Raw genomic sequence first — 24,919 nt, 5'->3', positions numbered from 1 at the left:
CATGCTGTAATTAAGACCTGGCAGCACTTTGCCGAGCTGTTAGGCTGACACTGTACAAAGTTACAGCTCAGAAGAGACTGTATTTCGCTTGCTTTTTGTGCGTTACTTAAAAGCAACACAATGCCTCCTGTGGAACTCATTCAGATTCCAAAATAATAATGGAGAAAGTCATTTTGGCATGGGCTGTGATTGTGCTGTCTCTGGCTTTCTCGTTTAGCACTAACATTCTTCTGCTGTTGCGTGAGTCACACCTGGTTTGTTTCTGCGATGTTTGTTTTTAGTTCCCTTTCCTTTGAAAGAGCTCAAAACATCTTCATTCGAGACGTAAACTGATGTAGCTTTCTGATTAAGTGAAAGTGAATGAGTTCTAAGCTGTATTTTGGGAGAAATATCGAGGTGTCTATGTTAAAAGGCACTCTAAATGAAAAATGGAGCACAGATGAAATGATAACATGAGATACATGTTACAAATGGTGGACTGGCCACCATATTTAGATCACATGACCTTGACTATCATATCAGCTAGTAATACATAAAAAAAAGTAATAATTTTAGATTACACTTTATTTGATTGTCCACATTCTACTAAATAAAAGTAACTTTGCAACTACATTTCAACTAACTCTTATTAGAGTATTAGTAGACACTTAGGTTCGGATTAATAGAATAAATTGACATGTACTTGTTGCAAAGTCACTTATAGTCAGTAAAATGTCTGTTGGGGAGCATCAAAATAAAGTGTTAGCAGATATTAAGCAGACAATCTATAATATCTATTGAGAGTTAGTTGATATGTAGTTGCAAAGTTACTTATAGAATGTCTAAAGTGGACTATCGGAATAATGTTAATCATTATACTTCTGTAATCTGATGTATTTTTGAGCAAAATAGGATGTTTCATGAGAAAAAAAAAAGGGTGGGGCCTGATTACATGCCATTACATGCCAAATTGGATAGTTGGTAGGAAGATTTTGAAAAGTAAAAGGGATTTGTAACATCAGTTGAAGAGGAAAATTGATTCAGAGCAGTACGGAGCAAAATTATGGAGTAACATGCACAATATGCATTAAGAAAGTAAATGCGGTCTGTTTTGATTTCAATCTGACTTTTCACAAAGACTGTATGTATACTAAGATTGCTATGAATGGAAGAGACTACAATGCACAATATGGAGGAGTAACACTGCAGCTGCTGTTAGAAGCTCTGGTTCCCATTTATGAGATGGATTTTGCTACTGATTTTAAATATGTTATTTGAATCTAAGTTTGGCAAGAATTTCCCCTTTCAAGTTGGTCTTACATGCCTGAAGTAGCTGCTCGGAGGCGTTGCAACTATGGAAAGGGATTTTGCTAATGCACAAAAAATCAACATGAAATGTTAATTGCAACTAATTTTCAAGCAAAACAGGATATTTAATGAGAATGCAGGGTGAGGCTCAATTGTATCCGTTGAGAATTAATTTGATTGTGAAAAGGAAAGTAAAAGCAAGGTTTAGGAAGCAAAATCTTTGTTAATATGGAATAACATGCACAATTAAACCAGGAACGTGCATTAAGTAAAAATGGACTGTTTTGATTTCATGTTGACTTACGGTGGATGCCGAACTTGGAGTGCTGTCCACATTTATTGATGACAACAAGCATGATGAGCAAAAACGTGCACGCAAACACCGCAAGACCCACCGCTACTGACACCTATGACAAAATTAGAGCGATAACAGTTATACAAGAATGTAAAAAATAACAAGATGTTGTGCATCATATGTGACTCATCTCATACCCCAAACACTCTGTTCTCCAGTTTCTCCGTCTCTGTTGATTGGTTGGTGGGAGCTGCTAATGTTAAAACATTTAATGAAATGTTACTTTATTAACACTGCAAAAACTAATTTTTTTAATATTTCTTCTTGTTTTCCAGTACAAATATCGAAACATTTTTAAATCAAGATACATTTTATTAAGTATTAAAGGGTTAGTTCACCCAAAAATGACATTTATGTCATTAATTACTCACCCTCATGTTGTTCCACATCCATAAGACCTTTGTTCATCTTCAGAACACATATTAAGATATTTTTGATGAAATCCAAGAGTTCTATCTCCCGTAGAAAGCAATGAAATTACCACATTCAAGGTCCAGAGAAGTACATCGTTTAAAATAGTCAACCAGACTACAGTGGTTCAACCATAATGTTATGAAGCGACGAGAATACTTTTTGTGCACAAAAACAAAACAAAAATAACGACTTTATTCAACAGTTTTTCCTCTTCCCTGTAAGTCTGTTACGCAGTTAGTGCAGTGAACGAATTTCAGAGCTTCTGTGTTTACGTCTGAACGCCGGTTCATTATTGAATGTGGTAATTTTGGGAGATAAAAATCCTCTTGGATTTCATCAAAAATATCTTAATTTGTGTTTGATGAACAAAGGTCTTACGGATGTGGAACGACATGAGGGTGAGTAATGACAGAAATTTCATTTTTTGGGTGAACTAACCCTTTAAAGCATATATTATGCCCTTATACAACATCTTGATTTTGTTTTCAGGATCTACTACAATAGGTTTTCATGCTTGAATGTTCAAAAACACATAATTTTTCATATATTTGACATTGTTGCAGCACCTCTCTTCCCAGTCTGTCAGTAACACTCTGTTTAGTTCCTGTCACTATGAAGCCCCTCCTTCCGAAAAGTACAGTGTGCTCTGATTGGTCGGCTGAACCAGTGTGTTGTGATTGGTCAACTGCTTTGAGTGTTTCGGAAAAATCACACCCCTTACCATAACAGCGAGTTTCAACACACTACTAACTTAACTCACCAAGGCCCCGCCCCTTTATTTTGTGTATGCATTGGATGGGAATTATTTAAATGACTATCATTGTGACTTGTTTGTTCCTGGAAGAAAACTCAAGACTACAGTGGAGGCATTTCAGGGAGTTCAGAAACAGTGTGCACTGATATAGAGAAAGTTGAAAATGTGAAGCATCATTATAGGTCCTCTTTAAATTTATCATTTAAGATATTAAATATTAAATGTATCAAAATTAAGAAAGAAAAAATATCTTGTTTTCCCTTTGAATTGTTTAATTTTATAATTTTACCTGTTTTAAGTAAAAAGTCACTTCATTTTGATGCATTTTATGAAAAATGTATCAAAATTAAGTGACTTTTTACTTAAAACAAGACTTAATATCTTATTTATTTTGCTTCTCAAGTAAATGTATCTTGGTTTAGGAATATTTAGGTATTTATACTGGAAGACGAAAAAAACACAAAGGATATATATATATATATATATATATATATATATATATATATATATATATATATATATATATATATATATATATATATGTATATATAATATATATAATTTTTTTTTTTTTTTTTTTTTTTTTTTTTTGCTAATAACTGAATATTTTAATAGTCAAAGCAATTATGAGTTAAAAGCCAATTCGGACATTTGACTTAAAGGAATTTGACTTAGAGTAACTTACTTGGGTCGTCAGGGAGGACTGGCATGTGGAGAGAGATGATAACAATAAATCACTCAATGCACAACATAGCTGATGCAATACATGTTGTGTGATGAAGTGCACTTACCAAGAATGATGCCCTCTGGGTCAAGGGGGTCAAAAGGATTATCCATGAACTTCCCGTTTACCGTAGCCTGGTCCCTACCCAGTTTATTCTCCACGATGAGTGTGTAGTTGCCATTGTTCAGATGGGTGGGCTTGTTGAGGAACAGACAGCCGTGTTGAACGGAGCCATCGGCCACGTCTCTGATCAGTTCGGTGTAGGTGTAGCGGGTTTCGATGAGAGGCGTGTTGTTGTACAGCCATTTGATGGTGGCGGGAGGATTGCTGTCCACAGCAAATGGGAAACACCAGTGATGTTGTGGTTCTGGGTCCTTTAGATACAAGATCCGCACTGGAACTAAACACAGACGGGGAATTGGTTCACACGTGTGCAGTGAGATATAATCACAGTCCATTAGGGATGCACAATATTGGCCGATATTGGATATATAATTGTTTTGAGATTTAGATTACTTTATCATATTGAACTTATGTAAAAGGAATAGTGATAGATTATGGCACAAGTGCATTTTCCCTTTAAGAATGCATGTCAGAGTTGTGTGTGCAATAGGATAGTGATCTGTGTTCATTTGAGGATAAAATGAATTTTAAAAAGTACAACCGTTATTTGACCTCCTAATCAGCCTCCCAGAGGTCTGTATGTGTTCATTTAGCGTTTTTTTTATCACACTGACAGCATAAAATGAGTTAAAGGGATAGTTCACCCAAAAATTATCCCAATGATTTATTCACCCTCAATCCATCCTAGGTGTATATGACTATCTTCTTTCAGACAAAAACAATCCGAGATATATTTAAAAATATTCTGGGTTTTTGTAAGAAAACTATCCATATTTTAAACTTTATAAAGTCAAATAACTAGCTTTCGCCAGATGACCGTATACATACTGCGCAAGTCAACTTGCGCCAAATGAGTAACCAGTGGCACAATGTATGACGCAGGATGTAGTATGATTAATCCGGTGTATAATAATAATATTATTATTATAATTATATATTATTATTATTATTATATTATTATTAAATATTAAATAAATGATTATTGAAGAATTTTAATTATCTTTATTTATTAAATGAGAATATTTTAAGAATATCCTTTATACTGTATATTATAACTATACTTAATTTTTGTGTGTGTGTGTCTATTTTAGTGTGTCTGTCACACTGTATCAGGCATCAGATTACTGTCTGTATTCCTATTGGTAGTCATTGCATTGCATCATTGCTCATTTGCATAAAGCTGAATTCGATTACTGCCGGAAATCATTGTTGTAAAGAAGCTCACACAATGTTCCTGAATGATAATGCTTTTCTATATCTAGTACCTGTTCTTCAGAATAGCTCAAATGACTGGCGCATCCGTCGTAATTTTTTCCATGAATCAGTGTGCTCCATCTTTACAGTAAACCTGTTGACCTGTTATAAATAATAAATCTCTGTCTGTTTAGGGGACCTAACCACAAGAGGCACTTGAGAGCCTGGTGAAGGTGGGATACAGGAAATGGTTCTTTTAGCCGGGAGAACATGCTGATGCGCACAGCCCGGTCGCTGCTTCATAACCATTTCAGTGCTCTTAACCCGTGACCCTGCCTCCAGAAAGTGCTTCGCACGGAGAATCACAGTCATTTGTGTCATGGCCTAGAGTTCACGCTTGAAAAACCATCCTCGTTACACCGACCCGATGTTAACGGTTGAGCAAGTTCGAGAGCCATCTGTGAACTCCACTAATTGTGGTAATCAAAAGGAATTAAATAATTGAATCCGTTAATTGGGTTGCGGTTAAGGTAGATGGTTGAAGGTGAATTTCATCATCTGGAGCTACAGTACACTAAGGCCATAACTAACGCTAGGGAATTATGTTATCGATTAGCATCTGGGTTTAATAAAAGATGTTTCGGGTCAGATTTATGCCGTGGCAGCACCTGCACGCTGTGCAGGATTTCGTGAGCTCGCCGAAATAACCGGCCTGCTAATTTAGGAGCTAATTAAGCAGCGGCCGCCGACGAGCCGTTGTCCACTGGTCACGTGATTCTGATAGACTGGCAGCTAGCAAACTTGCTATCTGCCAATCGGTCCTCACAATTATATTTCCGGACTATGGGGGAGAGAAATCCATTAGTAGAGAACAAACAAGATCTGAAGACGGTTATCATCCCATTTTCCTGACAGTCATTATCGCTCCCTTGATGGCTATACATTTGTCTGAAGTCAAGCACTGTTTTTCTTCTTTCTGAAGAGGAGGTGATAAACAGTGATAATTGCTGTGGTGTGGAGTGCGGTCATATGGGAGGATTTTCGATGGAAAATTTCGGCCGTTGCAATTCTGTTGCTTCTTTCAAGAGCAGGGTTATTATCGTTTACTAAAATATTAAAAACGCTTACATTTGAAATTGAAGTAAAGCTAAAATAAAATAAACTATAAATATTAGATGAAAAGCATAAACTAAATGAAAGTGCAACTGACTAAAATAAAATTTAAGCACTAAAATTAATAAAAAAAAGTATTTTTATAAAAAAAAAAAAAAAAAAAAAAAAACAGAAATAAAAACTAAATCTAAATAGGCTAAAACCAAAACTTAAATTGTAAAAAAAAAAAAAAAAAAAAAATCTAACTGAAATAAAACTTCAGCTATTTGCCAAAGCAACATTTCTCATTTTCTTTTAGTTTAACTTGATGTACTAAAAAATTCAAAGCCCCGCACAACATGCAGGAAAATATATGTATATTGTGGCCACAAATGAACAAATTGTTCCCACAACTAAGTAATTTTCATCATTTTAAGTAAATTGTGTGCATTATATAATAATCCCTTGTTTTATTTAAATCAAAATGAAGGAAGGAATTAATACAATGTGGCCACAATTTAGTAAAACAAGGGAACAAGTTATTTAATTGTGCGCACAATTTACTTAAAACAAGAGAATGAAGTCTTTATTCATGGCCACAATATATATATTTTTGGCTGCATGTCATGTGCATGGCTCTGTGCATGGATCTCACAGTCACAGTTTTGTTTAGTTTGTTTTTTGGGTTGGTTTTTCAAACTCATATGCACAAATGATTTCCCATAGGAATCTCATTTGCAGTCAGATTTGAAAATGTGCTGGTAGACATTTATTCTTAGCACCTTGGTCTTTGGCAGAAAAATGGCAGCATACGAAGTAAAAAAAAAAATGACAGAAATTAAAGAGAAAAAAAATGTTAGTACTTACATTCGATATCCAGCTGCACTGTGGCTTCATCCATTCCAGCACGATTCTCCGCCTCACAGGTGAGATTGTGCAGGTTGTCCCAAGAAGACACGTTCCTCATGTGGAGAACCAGCTCCAGAGTTGAGCCTCGGATTTCTTGCTGTGAACAAAGATGAATGTAGACAAGATATAATGGATTGAAACTGTAAAACTCTTTGATGTCCTGCAACAACGTCTGTTCAACCAACCAGATTATAGTGTGCTGGGGTAAGGGACTTCAAGAACAGTCCTTTCAACCAATTTTATTGTATGTTTTAATTTTGTCCAAAGTGACTATGGGTGTGTTCACACTTGTAGCATGGTTCTTTTGGTCCAGAGCAAAAAAAAATAATAATACATTTAGTCCTGGTTCACTTAGCGTTCGCACTGTAATTTTTAAGACCGAACCTAAAGATACAAAACAAAAACAAACATATTTTGCTATGGAACTTAACGAATATCCAAAACAATGCTGTGTTCTGGGCTAAATGCGCTCGTATGTATGTATTTTGACCAGTTGAGAACTCGTGAAATGTTTATAAAATGTGTAAAGGAGTAAAAACAGTGGCAGAAATCCCTCCATCACACACACAAACGAAGATCTGCTGCAAGGAGATGACATTGCTGATGTTAATGGGCAATGTACAGTAGCTCCTATGATGAGAAAAAACAGGCATGCTTCAGAATTCTGTCCTTTTTAGGGTCGCATCTTGTGACATCACATCCTGTTTTTGGTTCGTTTAGATATCTTTGGTCCATGTTGCCTTCATTTTTCAGTCGAACCACACCAGAATTCGTTTGGAAGCAGACCAAGACTCACCTTTTCAGCGGTCTGCTTGTTTGGTGAGCAACAGGGTTCGGATGGCATTCAAATGAACCGCACTAACAGAGCAATCAGACCATAATTCATTTAAATTGAACCAAACCTGCCTGTGTGAACACGCCCTTACAAATGAGGAATACTACAAGGAAAGTGGTTTAATCATAGGGTTAGGGTTATGATTGCATGTTTTTTATGTTTCAGTACCAACAAATGATGTTGATCCAGGCTCATGTACTACTCTGGTAAATCACTTTGGTCACTTTCCATTGATGCTTCATTGACAGCTTCAGTATTTCAATACAGTATGAAAGCAGTGTCATGTACCTGCAGAGTCCAGCTGGAGTTTAGGCGCTCAGTTCTCCAGCGGATAGTCGGTGTTGGTACTCCACTCACCAGACAGGTAAATGTCAGGTTTCCACCTACTTGAGTGGTCAGTGTCGGTGGGTCGATTTTGACTTCAGGTACACCTGCAGAGCAGAAAAAAAATCATTATAAGGACCCCAAACTTTTGAACAGTAGTGTATGGTAACCATTATGACAATTTTGTTTCAATATCTGAAAAGTGATGTATTTTATTCATAAGCAATGATTTATTTCAAACAGGTTTCCACAAATGGATAGCTCCACCCCAAACCCACAGTCACAGCATTTACAGCACTTTTTGGTAAAATTACACATTTGATCTTAAAATATGTTCCATTCCAGATAGGTGCACTTACTGCAGTTATCCATTTCGAATGAATCCAGCTGAACGCTGCTGCCATTGTAAATACAGTTTTGTTGAGAATCAATATCACTTTGTCTTTTTCTATGCCATTGCTGAAGCCAGTAAATGTCACATGAGCAGGTGAGTTGATTGTCCCTCAAAATTCTGTGCAAAAGAGAAAGAGATTTCTTATGCTTACTTCATGCTTTCAGCAAAATAATACGTACGTAGGACCTCAAATCTATCACTTCAGTTTTTCAGACAGGTAAATTGTTTACTTTTTCAGTCTCAAATCACCAGCAGAGTAGAATAAATCTGTAAATCTCAGCACAGCAGTACATGAGTGGAGTGTGTTACTCACAGACTCAACAGAGGGACCGAATGGAACACCCTCCAGCTGATGTGCACCAGTAAATTAGAGGCCAGATTTCTGTAAAAGAAAAGACGTGAATTACATATACAAAGGAGAGAGGCTATAGGCTCTGTTGTACAATAGTTAAATAGACTCCTTAATAACACATCCATACACATTCTCTTTCAAAAAATGATGTGTAGACAGCTCAGATACAGAGAGTTTAACCTGTTTTGAGGAATTTTATCATATAACTAAGAGTAAGGGCGGGGTTGACCTCGTTGCCATGGAGTATACACACAGTGATTGGCTGATGGGGAGGAGTCAGCGATTTAATCATAGAAATATTGTAGAATGAGGTGTCATGTTTCCACATTAAAATAAAGGTTTTAAAATACAAATGTTGCCCTATTCAAATAAATATTTTTCAATAAAAATGTTGCCATAGTCAAAATAAAATGTTGCCATTGTTGCCATAAAGGTTTTAAAATGTAGGCTGTCACTAATTAAACTAGTATATACAGTTAATGGTCCACCTCTTGGATGTCTGCATCTCAAGCGAATGCAGAATTCAAGCGACAAATTATATTATATATATATATATATATATATATATTTTTTTTTTTTTACTCTATTCAATCATTTGTAAGTGTGAACTCATGAAAACCATTGCCACAGATAATCAGACAATATTTATTTATTTGTTAAAGTTTTTTTTTTTTTTTTGGCATCTCATCATAGATTCAAATCTATAAATCAAAATGTATTGCATTTATGAAGAAAAGGTTCAGCACCCAAGGCTCTATCACTATTGCCTCAATGGTGTTCAGTGTCTTTGGCTGGATTAGGACTGTTTGTGATTTGGTCTCAGTGATTTAGGAGTCCTCTTGACTACTCCTAATGTTTCACAGATTTAGGAGCTAGTTTTAGCGCTAAAATGCTTTGTGAAATACTCTTAGAGCAAAAATTTAGGACTCCTAAAATTAGGACTGACACACCCATTATTTTTAAGAGTTTCTCCTAAATCGGCAAGTTAGGAGCTACTTTTAGCCCTAAGATGTTTTGTGAATACGACCCCTGGTATCTAGATATAGCTCCAGTAAACCCTTCAATGGGATTTTTGGCAGTTGTATTGATTTCCAGGAGAAATTTTTTCGCTCAATCACGTAGAAAAGTAATAGCATCACAATTTGAGAATCTTTCGTGTCCATAGCACAAGCTTACAGGGCCGGTTCACAAAGAACGCATTTTTCCATTCCATTGCACTACTTTTCCATTGTTTCTCTATGTGAACAAGTGCTAGAAGGACATGTATAAAACATGCAATCATAACCCTAACCCTATGATTAATCGCTTTCCTTGTAGTATTCCTCATTCGTAAGGGTAAACACGCTCTAGACGGATGTTTTTATCTCTTGTGCTCGTGTCTCGCGTCTTTTGCAGAGTCTCGTGCATGACACAGCATTCTAAGAATATGGTGCTCAAGTTAAAAAAAAGTTCAGCTTTTTAAAAAAATGACCCTTGCACCATTTTTCCATTCCACTGACCTACGTCTTGCATTTTTAACAGTAAAAAGCCATTCTGCGTAATTGGCCCCTAATACTTAAGCTTAAAGGGATAGTTCACCCAAAAATGAAAACAAAGAAGCAGAACCTGAAGTATGAGTAGTAGCAAGTGGCACTAACAAGATTCAAAGCAACAAAATATTTCATAGTAGCACTGCATTTCTAAATAACACTAGCACACATCTCTCTGTACTTTCTGATAACTGGACTCAAGCTTAATTAGCTGAGTGAATTTCTTTTCTTTCTCACAGATAAGCTAGAACAGGTTTGACTCAGTGTGAGAGAGTGAATTTTGAAGGCCTGTGTGTTGACCGCAGACATAGTTTGATGGATTTTTTTTACGTCGTTTTGTGTACAGAAAGCTTCTCAATTCAAGGATTCTGATTCAGAGATATTTGTCGTCTTGTTTAATTGAATTTGCGAGACCTCTGGAGGAGACGGAAGCTGAAATCTAAAGCTAAATAAAGAGAGATGACAGCCGATGGGGACAATAACGGCTTGGCAGATATAGATTCTCTGTGGCAGGGCTAATGGGGGCCAGCAAGGGTTCAAATATTTGTTTTCCCTACTCCCAAAAGTTCATGTCAGATGGGTCGGCCATCGGGGCCTATCTATTACAGCTCGATTCTACCATAGGGAGAGAACGTCTGAGAATAGCAGCTGCTGTTTCATACTGGCGTCGAAGGGAGGGAGGGGGGGGGGGGGGGCGTGGATTTAAAGAACTGAAGCGAAGGATGGGTCCCGGCGTATAATAGATAGTCTCGTTTATACTTTTGATTTTTCATACTGTACATCCCCACCGCCACACGAAGCTTACATACACATCTGGTCCTCCGCACATGCAGCCCTCTGTGAAATATTGATTGCGTGATAATGGACCCTTAGTGGAGTGTATTTATTATGCATCAGTTGTCAATAATACGCCAAAGTGGGCGAGTAAAAGGTGACTGCTGGATATGCTCTCATGTTTCCTCAGAACCCCCCAATTCCCCCCTCCTGTGTGACCGCTTTCCCCCACATCAACAACAGTGGGCATGTCACACACACTGAGAGATAACGATTACAAGATAGTGGAGATAAGGGTCAACAACCTTTCAGCTAATATCATTAGTGTTTTGTTGATGCTGCGATTAGAAATCTTCCCTTCAGGAGGGAATAGATGTTGGCTCTTTTAGCCCTAAAATGCATGATTAAAAATAGTTATGCTTCTATTTTTAGGTATTGAGTTAGTATATATCAGTTTTCTTTTAGTAAGACTTCTTGCTGTAGAGGTTATTTAAGGTTTCTTGGTATAAGTGAAGTTTGATTTGTTGTATACATGATGAAGGGCTTATAAACCATTATTGTCCCCCCACTTTTTGGGAAATTATCATTATATTTTGAGATTTTTAAAGGAATAATTCCCCCAAAATGAAAATTGTCATTATTTACTCATGTCATTTCCAAACTCATATGATGTGCTGTTTTTAAACTATATTCTTTTCCATCTAGTGATAATTCATGGTGATTAAAAATGAAGCCCAATAAATAATTTCCATGTGGACACTATATTCAAAATGTTTTAAAGGGATAGTTCATTCCAAAATGAAAATTCTGTCATCATTTACTCACCCTCAAGTTGTTCCAAACCTGTATGTTTTTCTTTATTCTGCTGAACACAGAAGAAGATATTTTGAAGAATGTTGGTAACCAAAAAGTTGACGGTAGCCATTGACTATGGAAGTCGATGGCTACCTTCAGCTATCCCTTTAAGTCTCCTAAAATTCCATAGAAAAGAAACAGCATACAGGTTTTGCATAAATAATGACAGAATTTTCTGTAAAGCCTAGCAAAGGTCTCTGTTACAGGGTTGCATTGCAAATAGCAAATCAAGTAGAACAACTAGATGTCATGTCATGCAATTAATATTCATGAGCCAAGCTGATTTTGTCTCCTGCATCCCACCAAACATAATTTTCAAATTGTTCTTACGCCCTTGGATGACATAATGATCATGAACAGCAAATCTCTGCAAATTTCCTTTTTAATTACGGAAATAAATGCAATAAAATGATTTCTGGAAGTGAAATGTGAAAATGTTTTCCTTGATAGTCATTTAGTTGCTAACTAACTTTAAATGTTCCTAGGGTTTTTACCGCCTGAGACCAATAAAGCAGCTTCACTCATCAGAAGGGAAGAGGATTTGAAGTGATTGACAGGTACAAGCCCTGAGACCCAAGTGTATTGTGGGAAGGCCAGTCGTATATGTAAAGAACACTCACACATACTGCAGCTTGAAATTATGCTGGAAGGCATTTTCAGAGATGTACACCAGCCCACAATCTGTGACCGTCCTGAAAAATGTATACAGAAGTCAGACAGATAATTGACTCTGAATATGAGAAATTTGTTTATAGTTGTATACCGTTCTAAAGTTTGGGGTTAGTACAAATTTATTTATTAATTTATTGGAAATTGTTACAAAATATAAAACTGCATTCAACATTGATAATAAGAAGAAATGTTTCTTGAGCAGAAAATCAGCACATTAGAATGATTTCTGAAGGATCATGTGACACTGAAGGCTGGAGTAATGATGCTGAAAATTCAGCTTTGCATCACAGGAATAAATTACATTTTAGAATATATTTAAGTAGAAAACAGTTATTTTAAATTGTAATAATATTCTACAATATTGCACGTTTAAATGTATTTTTGATCAAATAAATACAGCCTTGGTGAGCACAAAAAACTTACTTGAAAAACATATATATACATACACACACACACATATATATGTGCAAAGTCTCATTTAAATCTTAAGTTACTTGAAAATCTTTATTCAGTCTGGTATATCTTTTGTAGAATGAAATACTTACAGGTTCTTCAGTTCTCTGTAGTTGGCAAGGTCTATGTCTGTGATGTTCTCCAGGTTTGCTTGATTCTCTATGTAGCTAGAGGGTTGAAATGAAAGAACAGATTGGAATTCAACTAAAATAATGCGCTATAATAATCATGCTCAATGTCATTAATTCTAATTGGATAATATCTACTGTATGTTTCTGATATATTTCATTGGTGCACATTATTTCTGATTTTTGTTTGCATGATCAAAATGCAATAACTTGCTTCATCAATAAAATGACTTTCCTTTTCAGAAATTCATCTTACTTTCAACCTTTCCCTTTCAACCATGTGACTCCAATCTGGTATGTAACACTCCCTTTACATGATCTAATCTATTACCATCCTACATTATTTTTCATTGAATATCCTGTTTAAATCAGGAATATGTTTGATTATGGAAGTAAAATTGTTTTCAAACTAAATTTCATGTTTTTCATGACATTGTCTTGCTTTGTTGGCTGCATTTCCACAGAATTACTTTGAAAACATATGATTGAAAGCCACAAGAATGCAAACTCAATAGACAATATGGCTTAAAAAACATGGGAATGTAGCCACTCAATCTTCATTATAATGACATTTGTTCTTGAGATTGTATTGTAAAAATATTTAAATAAATTTATGTACACCTGAGTACATTTAGCAAGAAGAAACTTGTTCTATCTCCACTCTAAGACTCTTGAATTTGAAGTGTGCGATTCCAGGTATCTGTGAGTTATGTGAAATAGCGCACTGCCCTTGCAGCCCTTAATATGAGGCATAAACACAATCAGTGAAATATTTTGAAATCGATTACTTTTTTCATTTCCACACAAGCAGTTTTACTGAACACGAACAGCACTTGAACTTCCAGGAATGAGAACTCAGATTCTTTTTGAGAAAAATTTTTGAGAAAAAGTGTCTCAGTGAATCAAACTATATAGAGCCAGTCTATACACAATACTAAATACTTATGGATCATTATTACAGTGATTATTATATGTTTGGCAATGGTTCTTTTAACCCTAATTGATGGAGTGTGTAGCTTTTCATTTCTTAAACAACCATGTCAGAAGACGTATCATGGCCATATTCCAGGATGTCAATGAATGTCAAGATTCATCAGGCTCAAATTGTGAAGGAATGGTTCAGAGAGCCTGAAGAATCATTTTCACACATGAATTGGCACTTTTGAGTCCTGACCTTAACCTCAGTGTTTGGGATGTGCTGAAGTAGACTTTACAGAATGCTCACCTCTTGCATTGCCAATACAAGATCTTGACCAAAAACTGATGTACCTCTTGATGGAAATAAATGTTGTGATGTTTTTCCATCAAGAAGTGCATCAATGTTTGGTCAAGATCTTGTATTGACAATGCAAGAGTGTCACGGGTTGCACACAAACAAGATGGTAAGGATCCAAGTGCAGCGTATTTTATTGGGCAATCCAAAGTCGTAATCCAGAGAACAGGCAAGGGTCAAAATCCATATAACAGTCCACATCAAACAGAAAGCCAGAGGTAACAAATAATATAACAAACCACAACCAAGGACAGAAACAACTGAGTATAAATAGACGGACACTAATGAGGAAACACAAAACAGCTGGGTGCAATGACACGAGGATAATGAGTCCAGGAGTGAATTATGGGAAATGCAGTTTAAACAGGTGACAAGTCCATGTTGGAGTGCCCTCTGGTGGCTAAACAGGGCACTCCAACTCATGATCATAACAAAGAGGTGAGCACTCTGTAAAGTCTCCTCCAGCACATCCCAAAGACTTTCAATGAAATTAAATTAGATGCCAGTTCAGAAAAGTGATTCTTCATGCTACCTCCCAAAAATTTTTTTTTTCACAATTTGAGCCTGATGAATCTTGAAATTGTCATCCTGGAATATGGCCATGATACGACTTTCTTCATGTTTGTTTAAGAAATGAAAAGCGACACACATAATAATCACTGTAATAATGATCCATTCATAGACTCTTAGGTATTTGCAAATTAAAATCCAAACAGCGACCTTCTTTTTTTGGCCGAGCAGTGTATGTTTAAGCATACATTATATATGTTCCATAATTCAATACAACAAAGCTGCATAGTTAAAAAAAAAAATCCACTAACAGAAAGTACCATGATCTTGCCATGTTTTTAGTCTCTAATCATTTAGAAAACTTCATCCTGTGGGTCAGTGTCAGCTGGCAGCAGCACTTGACATTGGCAAATCCAAATAAACCACAGAACTAATATCAGAAATATTTTATAATCCATCTGGACAAACTCATATGATGTTTAAGTACATATTAAATTCAATTCAATATGATGTTTTCCCTGATATTTCTGATAATTGCTGTAGAGCTTTTTTCACTGTCAATACATAATCAAGCATAATTCACTATAGCATGCTGAAATATGGCCCTGAAATATGGCTTTTTAAAATTACAGCTTTAACGAAGTGGGATATAATATAACCAGTGTTTTTTTATTGTGTATTAATTGCAAAGAAATGATTGATCGCAAAATATTGACCAGTAGTGAGGCATTGAATATACACACATGCTGCCTGCCTTATATCCTCTCTTACTCGTACATAGATAATCTTTTCAAATATAGATGCTGATAACTAAAGACATTTCTACCGACTTCACTGGAATCTTTTGATCTGTGACTCTGTGCAGTTGCGTTCGAGAAGCACAAACAGATATTTATTAGCATCTGATTGACCCAGAGAGCCGTAATGCAATTACAGAGCAGGTGGGACGACATCTCAAACTGCTTTGGCTTATTGAATCGAGTCGAGTGGGCAATATTTCATCTATTGTTTTCAGCGGGGCATTCGCAAGCAATTCGCAGAATGGAATTTACAGCATGATGAATGATGTATTTCTGCCGCTGGTATGAAGTTAATGGTCTCTTGTTTTCCTCCCTGGTAGAAGTGCTGTTCCTGTGTACTGTGCCCGTCTCGCTAATATAGCGAAATGCTGCGTTTTTACGGGCACAGAGTGTTCTGTGTAAACACGTGGTGAAAGAGCATTCTCATTTATTGATTGAATCTTGTAGTAAATGTAGAGACTCTACTGGAGTTCAGAGAATCACACGTGAGCAGGTGTACTGAGACAAACAACACTGGCGTCCGTGCCGAACTTTACCTTAAAATTACAGTGATGACGTCAGACATTGTGTGACTGCATATACTTTACATTTATTATCTGTTCTTTATATATATATATATATATATATATATATATATATATATATAAAGAAAAGAAATATAAATCTCTAATCATTGTACACTGTAAAAAAATATTTTCAAGATTTATCACAACTTTTTTTCTTTTGTCAAATCAACTTAGATAATTAATATGGATCAGATAACATAATATTTTAAGTTTCTATTTATTAAACTGGTCTCCTTTATTGTATTAACTCAAGTTGTTAATTTCAATGAACTCAAAATTTTAAGGCAACCAGGTAAATTACTTTTTTTTTTAAGTTAAACCAGCAATAATTTTTTACAGTGTAGGTAAAGCATTTGTCTAAAAGAAATGGTAGAAATCTGTCAATTGAGTTGCACTTTTGTCATCATCTATGCATCCTCATGTTGCTTGAATCTCATTCAGTTTAAATTTAAGCTGGATTTATTAGATTTGAACCCATTTTCTTTACACTCAAGTAAAGTAAAGAACCAAGTTTTTAAAAATGTTTTTTTTTTTTCCTTTGGTCATGTCTCATCTCTTACAGGGCACCAAGTCAACCAGATCCTGAAAACATGACCTCAAAAAACATGGACACCTTTTGAACACAGCATCCAGCATCTATGAGATGCCCAGAGATGTGACCCAAACAAACACTATCAAGGTAACACACATCTAAAATAATGCATACAAACACAACTCCAAACACTGAGTTCTTAAAACACTCCAATAGACATAATTAATAAGAAAATAAGATGCAGCATAACTTTAAAAAAATATAGAGAGAGAGAGAGATGAGGTGGATATTGCTATTGACTGCAGAATTTGGGGTGAATTACTCTTTACTTTATAAGTGTTTTTAATGATATTGTAGTGTAAAAGTACACTGATGTTTTAAATATAATAAATCTTGCATTTCTTTCCATTTAAAATTGCATTGTTTACACTGAAGGGAGGAGAACGAGAGAATGCATGAAACAGAGTGAAATAAAGATTGTAAGAGGTGTGGTGATACTATAAGCATAAGTGCATAAGTGCCATAATCATATAAACACTATTCTGAATGAAGTGCAACATTCTCCACGGCTTGGTATCACTGTTAACACCTTCACCTCTGGGAACCATATGGCTGACTGTAGACACATGAACATTAAGATGTTTTCTCACCATTTCCGAGAATAGATTATGTACCTGACACTCTTAAAAGCACTTAAAGAGAAGCTCAGCAGCACAAAGTACCAGGCCACTTTCCTCCAGTCCTTGATTAGTTCTCAAGGATTCCCTAGTTTTGGGAAAGTTCTGCTTTCAGTGCATTAGCTCCTGATTCCACAAATTAAATGAAATGTGCTCAAAAGCAATAAATGCAGGTCTGATTATAATTAGATTGGCCTGCCAGAAAAAAACCTCTTGGCTAAACCAGGGAAAGCATGCACAAAAGCTATACATCCAAATGCCCAGGCCAATCACTTTGATTGAACTCACAACCTGTTCCATCTCCTTGCAAGATCAAGAACTTCCATGGAAGTCTCCGCAACTTTTATCAAGCAGCTCACTCTTTCCGTTCAACATAAAGCTCATCAAACAGTTTCAAACTCAACTTACATTTCGGTGACGTTTTCGCCCTCCTGTGGCGCCAATGCCGGGATGCTGGTGATCCCGTCCAGCTCTAGGCATTGCAGCATGGCAAAGGAACAGCGGCAGGCGATTGGGCATCCGCTCAGGGCTGGTGCGACCAGGACAAGAAGCAATACCACAACCGGGGCCACCCTACGCTCAGCCATGATGGGGTTGGAGTGAGTTTGTTCTCCTGGAGGAAACTCCACCCTGCAGCAGGAACTCTGGACGTGATGAGAAGTGGCTCTTCTCTTGGCCAGCACTCAGGGTTATGATCCCATCCAGGAGCTGAGCTATTGAGCCGTGTAGCAGGGCCCAGGGGAACGGTGGGCTGTTGCCTCCTCTCCTCCTCTCACTACCTCCCAGTCCGAGATGGAGAAAAGGAGGGGAGGGGCAAAGCAGTCCATTAGTTGAGTGTGAGTGTGAGATGAGAGAGAGCAATGGTCACCAGACACCTCTGTGACACTTGCAGAAGTGAGTGTAGCCAGACATGTGAGCTGCAGGTGGACACACGGACAGATCGGAAGTGCTCCACGTGTTAAAGCTGACCATGAACTTTGAACTTATGAGGCAAAAACAACTCCCTCCTCCTCTAGGACTGTCCAGTGTTTATCCAAAAGTGATATGCAATGTTCTTCAATGTGCTTTATTGCAACTGATCTCGTAATCTGTGAGGAGTCATATGCGAGATTGCTGTAAATGAAAGAATAAAGAGTAAATGAGAGTCTTCATTTAAACTCATTGCTGTCTAGGAGAAACAACTGAGATATTAGATGTGAATTTTTCTTGGATTTTTCCTGATAAAATAAGTAAAAATAGACTGTTAGACTCCTCTGGGTTAAAAACAACCCAAGTTGGGTTGAAAATGGGCAAACCCAGCGATTGGGCAGTTTCATTTAACCCAACTATTGTTTAAAAATTACTATATGGCTGGCTTAAAATGAACACAACATAGGTTGGAAATTAAAAATCAGACCCATAATTACTAATAATAATCAAGAGGTAAACATATGTTAATAAGCAATTTAATAAATGTTTGTTTAATTATTGTCCATTTGTCCATTTTCAACCCAACATTTTTTAGAGCGTACAATTGTTAAATGTATCAGAGGAAAATGATATTGCAAAGGCTGCTCTTTCACAGCTCAGGAGATGTAATGGAGATCTCAGATCCTGAGGTAAACACAAATGTTACCGTAAATAAATAGGGCTAAATGAATGCAAATAGCATAACTCAGATCATTTGGAAATGTTTGATGAGAAATATTTGAGTTTATATTGAGATCTTTGACATTTGATTTCGGACTTTGAGATCCTGATCTGAGCACAGTTTAGATCTCTTCTGAAACTCTAAATGAGATCACTGGGTCTTTTTCTCAGCAGAATAAATCTGAGAAGCAGGAGCAAAGGTCTCCATTTGCTCTCTTTTTGTCTGAGAGAAAAGGTAAGTGCTCAGAAGTTGCTCTTTTATTGCTCCATAGACAAAGTAATCTGAGACTCACAAGACTCAAGCAAAGGTTTCCATTTGCTCTCCACTGAATATTATTTCTGTCTAGGAGAAACCATTGAGATTATGAAAAATTAAGATTATGAACTAATTTGTTTTTTTCCTTTTTGTCTGAGAGAAAAGGTAAGTGCTCAGAAGTTGCTCACTTATTGCTCCGTAGACATTAAAAGTAAGCATACATTTTTTTCTCAGATGTTTCTCTTAGAATGTAATGAAAACAATAGGAAATTGTTGACATAAAGTAGTAACAGAGCCATAATGAATGTTGATGATATAGCTTTTAAATAGGAGTTCATATTAAGATCTTTGAATTTTGATTGCAGACTTTGGCAAATCCTAGCACAGCACACTTTGAAATCTCTTCTGAAACTTTAGATGATGTGAGATTACTGCGTATTTTTATTAGGAAAATAAATCTGGGAAGCCCAAGCAAATGACTGCATTTGATCTCTATTTAATATTACCACTGTCTATGAGGAACTATTGATGTTTAAAAAGATCCAATTGTGACTTTTCCTTCCTTCTGTTTTTTTTTTTTTTTTTTTTTTATGCTCAGATGTTGCTCTTTTATTGCTCAGGAGAGCTGTTTCATTTACAGTAAGAATATATTTTATCACTCTTAAAATTTCATGAACACAAATAAAATATTGTTGACATACAGTACAAATATACAGTAGAGCTATAAAATGAAATTGGATATTATAACTCTAAAATGTGGATTGCACTTTGGATTGCAGGAATCTTGATAAATTCAAACAGATGAAAATCCAGACATGTGCAACATGAAATTACATCACTTCAAATCTTATTTTGTTCTTGTTCTTGATATTAAAGAGATCTCATGTGGATCTCACTGTTACAGATCCAGCTGTGCCTGTTGTAATTTTCCATGTGGTTTGTACCTTCAGCTCAGAGACACTCAAGGTTTTCTAGTACTGAAAGGGTACAAGAGGAGGATGGATGTTGTTGGCCGACTGCTGTGATTGTGGAGTCTCGTCCTCCCATAAGGGATAAATATTGTGCCCCGCCTCCCTCTCAGAGAGTCTCCATACACACAGCAGTAAGGTCATAGTGCCCTGACCACAATTACTGGCAGGACCCAAGCAGACCCTTTTTCTGCTGCAATAAGGACATAGTGATGGCTCCAGACTTCCTCCTCTTGTTCCCTCTTCATCATGATCAGCAAAGAAAGATATAGTTGGAGAGAGAGAGAGAAAGAGAGTGAGGGGGTGAGTGAAAAATCCATCTATGGTGGTTTTCTATCCCGTGGCCCTAAAATGGCAACTCTAGAGTTTGGACGGTTCCCTCTTGCTCTTTAAAAGCTCAGCTTGTGAAGAGGCTTTTAAGACCATTTCGTAGATTCTGGACTCTATTATTGCCTCAGTTGTTTACCTCTTTACATCTAGCAGCGTACCTGTGTGCTTCCACAATCCATTGATTTCTTTCAGTGCGTTCTCACTCTTTAGAAAGAGAGAAAACCGTCAACATGAGGAGAGGCTGGCTGTTAATATTCCCTCAGTGTGCTTTAAAGTACGACTCGCAGAGACATCCATGCTGACCATTACACAGCTCACGGGTCCTGTGAATTCAGAGAATCGTTCAACTAAAAACTTTAGAATGTGTCATGATTTTCTCTCCCTTATGTTGTTCCAAACCCTTTCAAAAAGAGTGAATTTTAAAAATATATTGGGCTCTTTTCCATTTAAATACAATGAATGTGAACTAGAGCATTCAAGCTTCAAAAATGGCAAATAAAAGGTTCATAAAAGTAGTTCGTAAGAGTCTTCTGAAGCCGTTGTGTCAGTGAGTCAGAGACAATCAGATCAGTCCAATTCATGTCAAATCATTTGATTTTGTGAACTGGATCAATGATTCATTGCAAAGATCTGACTCAAAAGAAGGATTAACTTATGAATCAGACATTGCTACTAAAGAGTTAACATGCTTTTTTGTCCTTTTTGGAAGAGACTTGCTGATTTTCTGTCAAAATTACTGTCATTATTTTTCGGCGTGCCCTCCCAGTCCATTAAAGTTATGGCAAAGGAAGTGTAAGTGATTTAAAACAGGATATGCTGAATAAGTCTGTCAAGCCAATCAGAGAAGAGAATAATTCGATTACAGGCTAAATTCACCACTCCCACACAGCAAAACTACTGCTAATGGGCTGCAGCTTCCAAATACGAAGGAAACACCGGTCCTCTACTCAAAGGCTGTGTTCAGAATTGAATACTGTCTTTCCGCAGAGTATATACTGCACACTGCATGCTAATTTTTAAAAATATGTGAAACATGCAATATGCAGCTATACTTGTTTCAGACAGTATGCTACACTGTTGTCGCATATCCTCAAGGAATTGCTTGTTTAATTCAGAAAGTGCCATCCATTTATTTCTGAAATAAATATGGTTATTTGTTTATTTATTTATTTATTTTAAATATATATATATATATATATATATATTTTTTAATGTCTACAATTTCTGCATATTTATTTATTTGTTTGTTTGGTTAAAATTTCAGTAAAATTATTTATTTAAAATTCAATTTTATTTAAACCCTCTGGTACTGTTTGAAAATTTTAGAATTCGGAATCGGAATGGTACAAAACTTTGTAAAGGTACTGCGCCCAAACAAAATCTTACTGAAAGCTCATTTTTTGAGATGCCAACCTCAAATTTGGAGCACAGCTTGTTTTGATTTATGGCTTTTGATTTTCTCACAGTTTTAGAGTAAAACATGTTTTGGAAAATATATTTCATATCAAATTTAAAAATAGTATTAACTTGTTTCACTTTTCAAACTTTTCACTTCAGCAATAATCTTCCAAGTGTCGACAGTTTTAAGATTTACGACGGTTTAAGTTGGAAATTTCATTTTCCGGTCTATGTTAAAAAAAGTGGTTAACTGGTAATAAATATAATTAAATATAAATATAATTTCGTTCCATAAAATCCCCTAAAAGTACAAAATATTAAATAAAAAAACTATCAAACTAAAATATAGTACTTTAATTTAATTGAAAAAAAAACAATTCATGAGGAGCACCAGAGGGTTAAATATGTCTTAAAGGGTTAGTTCACCCAAAAAACTGAAAATTCTGTCATTAATTACTCTCCCTCATGTCGTTCCACACCCGTAAGACCTTCGTTCATCTTCAGATCACAAATTAAGATATTTTTGATGAAATGCGATGCCTCAGTGAGGCCTCCATTGACAGCAAATTAATTTACAATTTCAATGGCCAGAAAGGTACTAAAACATATTTAAAACAGGTCATGTGACTACAGTGGTTTGGAGCATGAAAGTCATGTGATTTCAGTAAACGAGGCTTCATTACATCATAAGTGTTTTGAAATTTCAATGGTTCGCGTGATATTGGCAGTTTGATACATGCTCCGAACCACTGATTCAAAACAAAAGATTCGTAAAGCTTTGAAGCTTCATGAAACAGTGTTTTGAGATCGCCCATCACTAGATATTGTTGAATAAAGTCGTTATTTTGTTGTTTTATAACATTAAGGTTGAACCACTTTAGTCACATGAACTGTTTTAAATATGTTTTTAGTCTGGGGGTTTGAAAGTGTTAATTATCTTGCTGTCAATGCAGGCCTCACTGAGCCATCAGATTTTATCACAAATATCTTAATTTGTGTTCTGAAAATTAATGAAGGTCTTACGGGTGTGGAACGACATGAGGGTGAGCAATTAATGATTGAATTTTCATTTTTGGGTGAACTAACCCTTTATATTATGACATATTTTGTTTATTTAAATATATTATGACTATGAATCTATTACATTTATATGATCTATTAATCTATTTTTTTATCTATTTTATTAAAAAATACAAATATTTTTAAATGTTGCCATTTGTTTAAAATTCATTTTTAGTTGTCTTTTATAAAATATTTATTTACATTTTATGTAAAAATGCCTCAATATATAGGCTATTGCATTCAATGTTAATCATTTTAACATATTTGAATCATTTTAGTAATTTCTGGTCTTAACTTGTTTCTCCCTTTTCTTTCTAAGCAGCAGTGATATCTGAACCTGGAGAGATATAAAGACGTATTATGACAGAGGGGGAGAGTAGTGACCTGGCTGCAGGTTACTCAATTCACATCAAACTAATGTCCTGCCACAGAGCGAGAGCAGTCAGGAGTGGACCGGAGTAAAAGCACTCCTGGAACTGGTACAAGGAAAGGCTTTTACACCTGCAGTGGTTAATATATGGATCTCCACACTCCTGCTGTCCACTGCCACACACAATAAAGCAAACCATCGACCTGTGTGTGCTACATTTGCATATCCAGTTAAGTTATGAGTAATGTCCAATTAAAATAACACCGTAAGCTTTGTGAATTTATTGCAACCTCTAAATTGCGACCGCTCCACCTCAGTATTAAAAAGATTGTTTAGTGGTTCTTAGACTCAACAAAGCACTCCTTTCTTATCAAGAACCATTCTGCTAAGCAGTTGCTATGGTAATCTGAGAAGCTTTTAGCTGGCTCTTTTGTGTTTTAAGTGTTTTCTAGGGTGTTGCTATGTGGTTGCTATGGTGTTGCTATGGTGATGTGAGACATTTTTAGCTGGCTCTTTTGTGTTTTAAGTGTATTCTAGGGTGTTGCTATGTGGTTGCTAAGGTGTTGCTGTGGTGATCTGAGAAGCTTTTAGCTGGCTCTTTTGTGTTTTAAGTGTTTTCTAGGGTGTTGCTATGATGATCTGAGACGTTTTTAGCAGGCTCTATGGTGTTTTAGGTGGTTTCTAGGGTGTTACAATGTTGTTTCTAATAAGTTGCTATGGTGATGACAGAAGCTTTTTGCCAGCTCTGTTGTGTTTTAGGTTTTTTAAGGTGTTGATATGTGGTTGCTAAGCAATTGCTATGGTGATCTGAGAAGCTTTTAGCAGGCTCTGTTGCATTTTAGGTGTTTTCTAGAGTGTTGCTATGTGGTTGCTAAGCAGTTGCTGTGGTGTTCTGAGGAGCTTTTAGCAGGCTCTGTTGTATTTTAGGTGTTTTCTAGGGTGTTGCTATGGTGATCTGAGATGTTTTTAGTAGCCGCTATGGTGTTTTATGTGTTTTCTAGGGTGTTCCGATGTGGTTGCTATGGTTATTACAGAAGCTTTTAGCCAGCTCTGTTGTGTTTTAGGTTTTTCTAGGGTGTTGCTATGTGGTTGCTAAGCAGTTGCTATGGTGATCTGAGAAGCTTTTAGCAGGCTCTGTTGTGTTTTAGGTGTTTTCTAGGGTGTTGCTATCTGGTTGCTAAGGTGTTGCTATGGTGATCTGAGACGTTTTTAATAGGCTCTGTTTTTTGGGTGTTTTCTATGGTGCTGCTATGTGGTTGCTAAGTAGTTGCTATGGTGATCTGAGAAGCTTTTAGCAGGCTCTGTTGCATTTTAGGTGTTTTCTAGGGTGTTGCTATGTGGTTGCTAAGGTGTTGCTATGGTGATATGAGACACTTTTTG

At 36.2% G+C, this 24,919-nt stretch overlaps 1 protein-coding gene and 1 long non-coding RNA gene across 3 annotated transcripts in view; one reads left to right on the top strand and one right to left on the bottom strand.

Annotated features, from left to right (window-relative positions):
- ntrk1 (neurotrophic tyrosine kinase, receptor, type 1) overlaps positions 1-18,584 on the bottom strand; it is a 29,811-nt gene extending 11,227 nt beyond the window's left edge. Inside the window, exons 1-11 of one of the 2 annotated variants that reach the window (XM_048151828.1) lie at positions 17,935-18,584; positions 13,133-13,207; positions 12,536-12,607; positions 8,719-8,787; positions 8,371-8,522; positions 7,976-8,118; positions 6,811-6,949; positions 3,602-3,934; positions 3,496-3,513; positions 1,780-1,835; positions 1,592-1,694 (exon numbers count right to left, since the gene is read on the bottom strand). In XM_048151828.1, the coding sequence (XP_048007785.1) occupies positions 1,592-1,694; positions 1,780-1,835; positions 3,496-3,513; positions 3,602-3,934; positions 6,811-6,949; positions 7,976-8,118; positions 8,371-8,522; positions 8,719-8,787; positions 12,536-12,607; positions 13,133-13,207; positions 17,935-18,113 (1,339 nt within the window). In that variant the 5' untranslated portion in view covers positions 18,114-18,584. The remainder of the gene's footprint in view (positions 1-1,591; positions 1,695-1,779; positions 1,836-3,495; positions 3,514-3,601; positions 3,935-6,810; positions 6,950-7,975; positions 8,119-8,370; positions 8,523-8,718; positions 8,788-12,535; positions 12,608-13,132; positions 13,208-17,934) is intronic. The other variant, XM_048151829.1, reaches the window with a different exon arrangement.
- LOC125242836 overlaps positions 1-23,880 on the top strand; it is a 29,609-nt gene extending 5,729 nt beyond the window's left edge. The window contains exons 3-6 of the long non-coding RNA XR_007178922.1: positions 12,401-12,472; positions 13,412-13,462; positions 16,880-16,996; positions 23,492-23,880. This is a non-coding gene — a long non-coding RNA (uncharacterized LOC125242836). The remainder of the gene's footprint in view (positions 1-12,400; positions 12,473-13,411; positions 13,463-16,879; positions 16,997-23,491) is intronic.
- The last annotated feature ends 1,039 nt before the right edge of the window (positions 23,881-24,919 follow it).

The sequence above is a fragment of the Megalobrama amblycephala genome, linkage group LG13, assembly GCF_018812025.1.
Source record: "Megalobrama amblycephala isolate DHTTF-2021 linkage group LG13, ASM1881202v1, whole genome shotgun sequence".
In the NCBI taxonomy this organism is placed as follows: domain Eukaryota; kingdom Metazoa; phylum Chordata; class Actinopteri; order Cypriniformes; family Xenocyprididae; genus Megalobrama; species Megalobrama amblycephala.
Note: the sequence above shows the minus strand (reverse complement) of the source record. Positions and strands in the feature narration are given on the sequence as shown.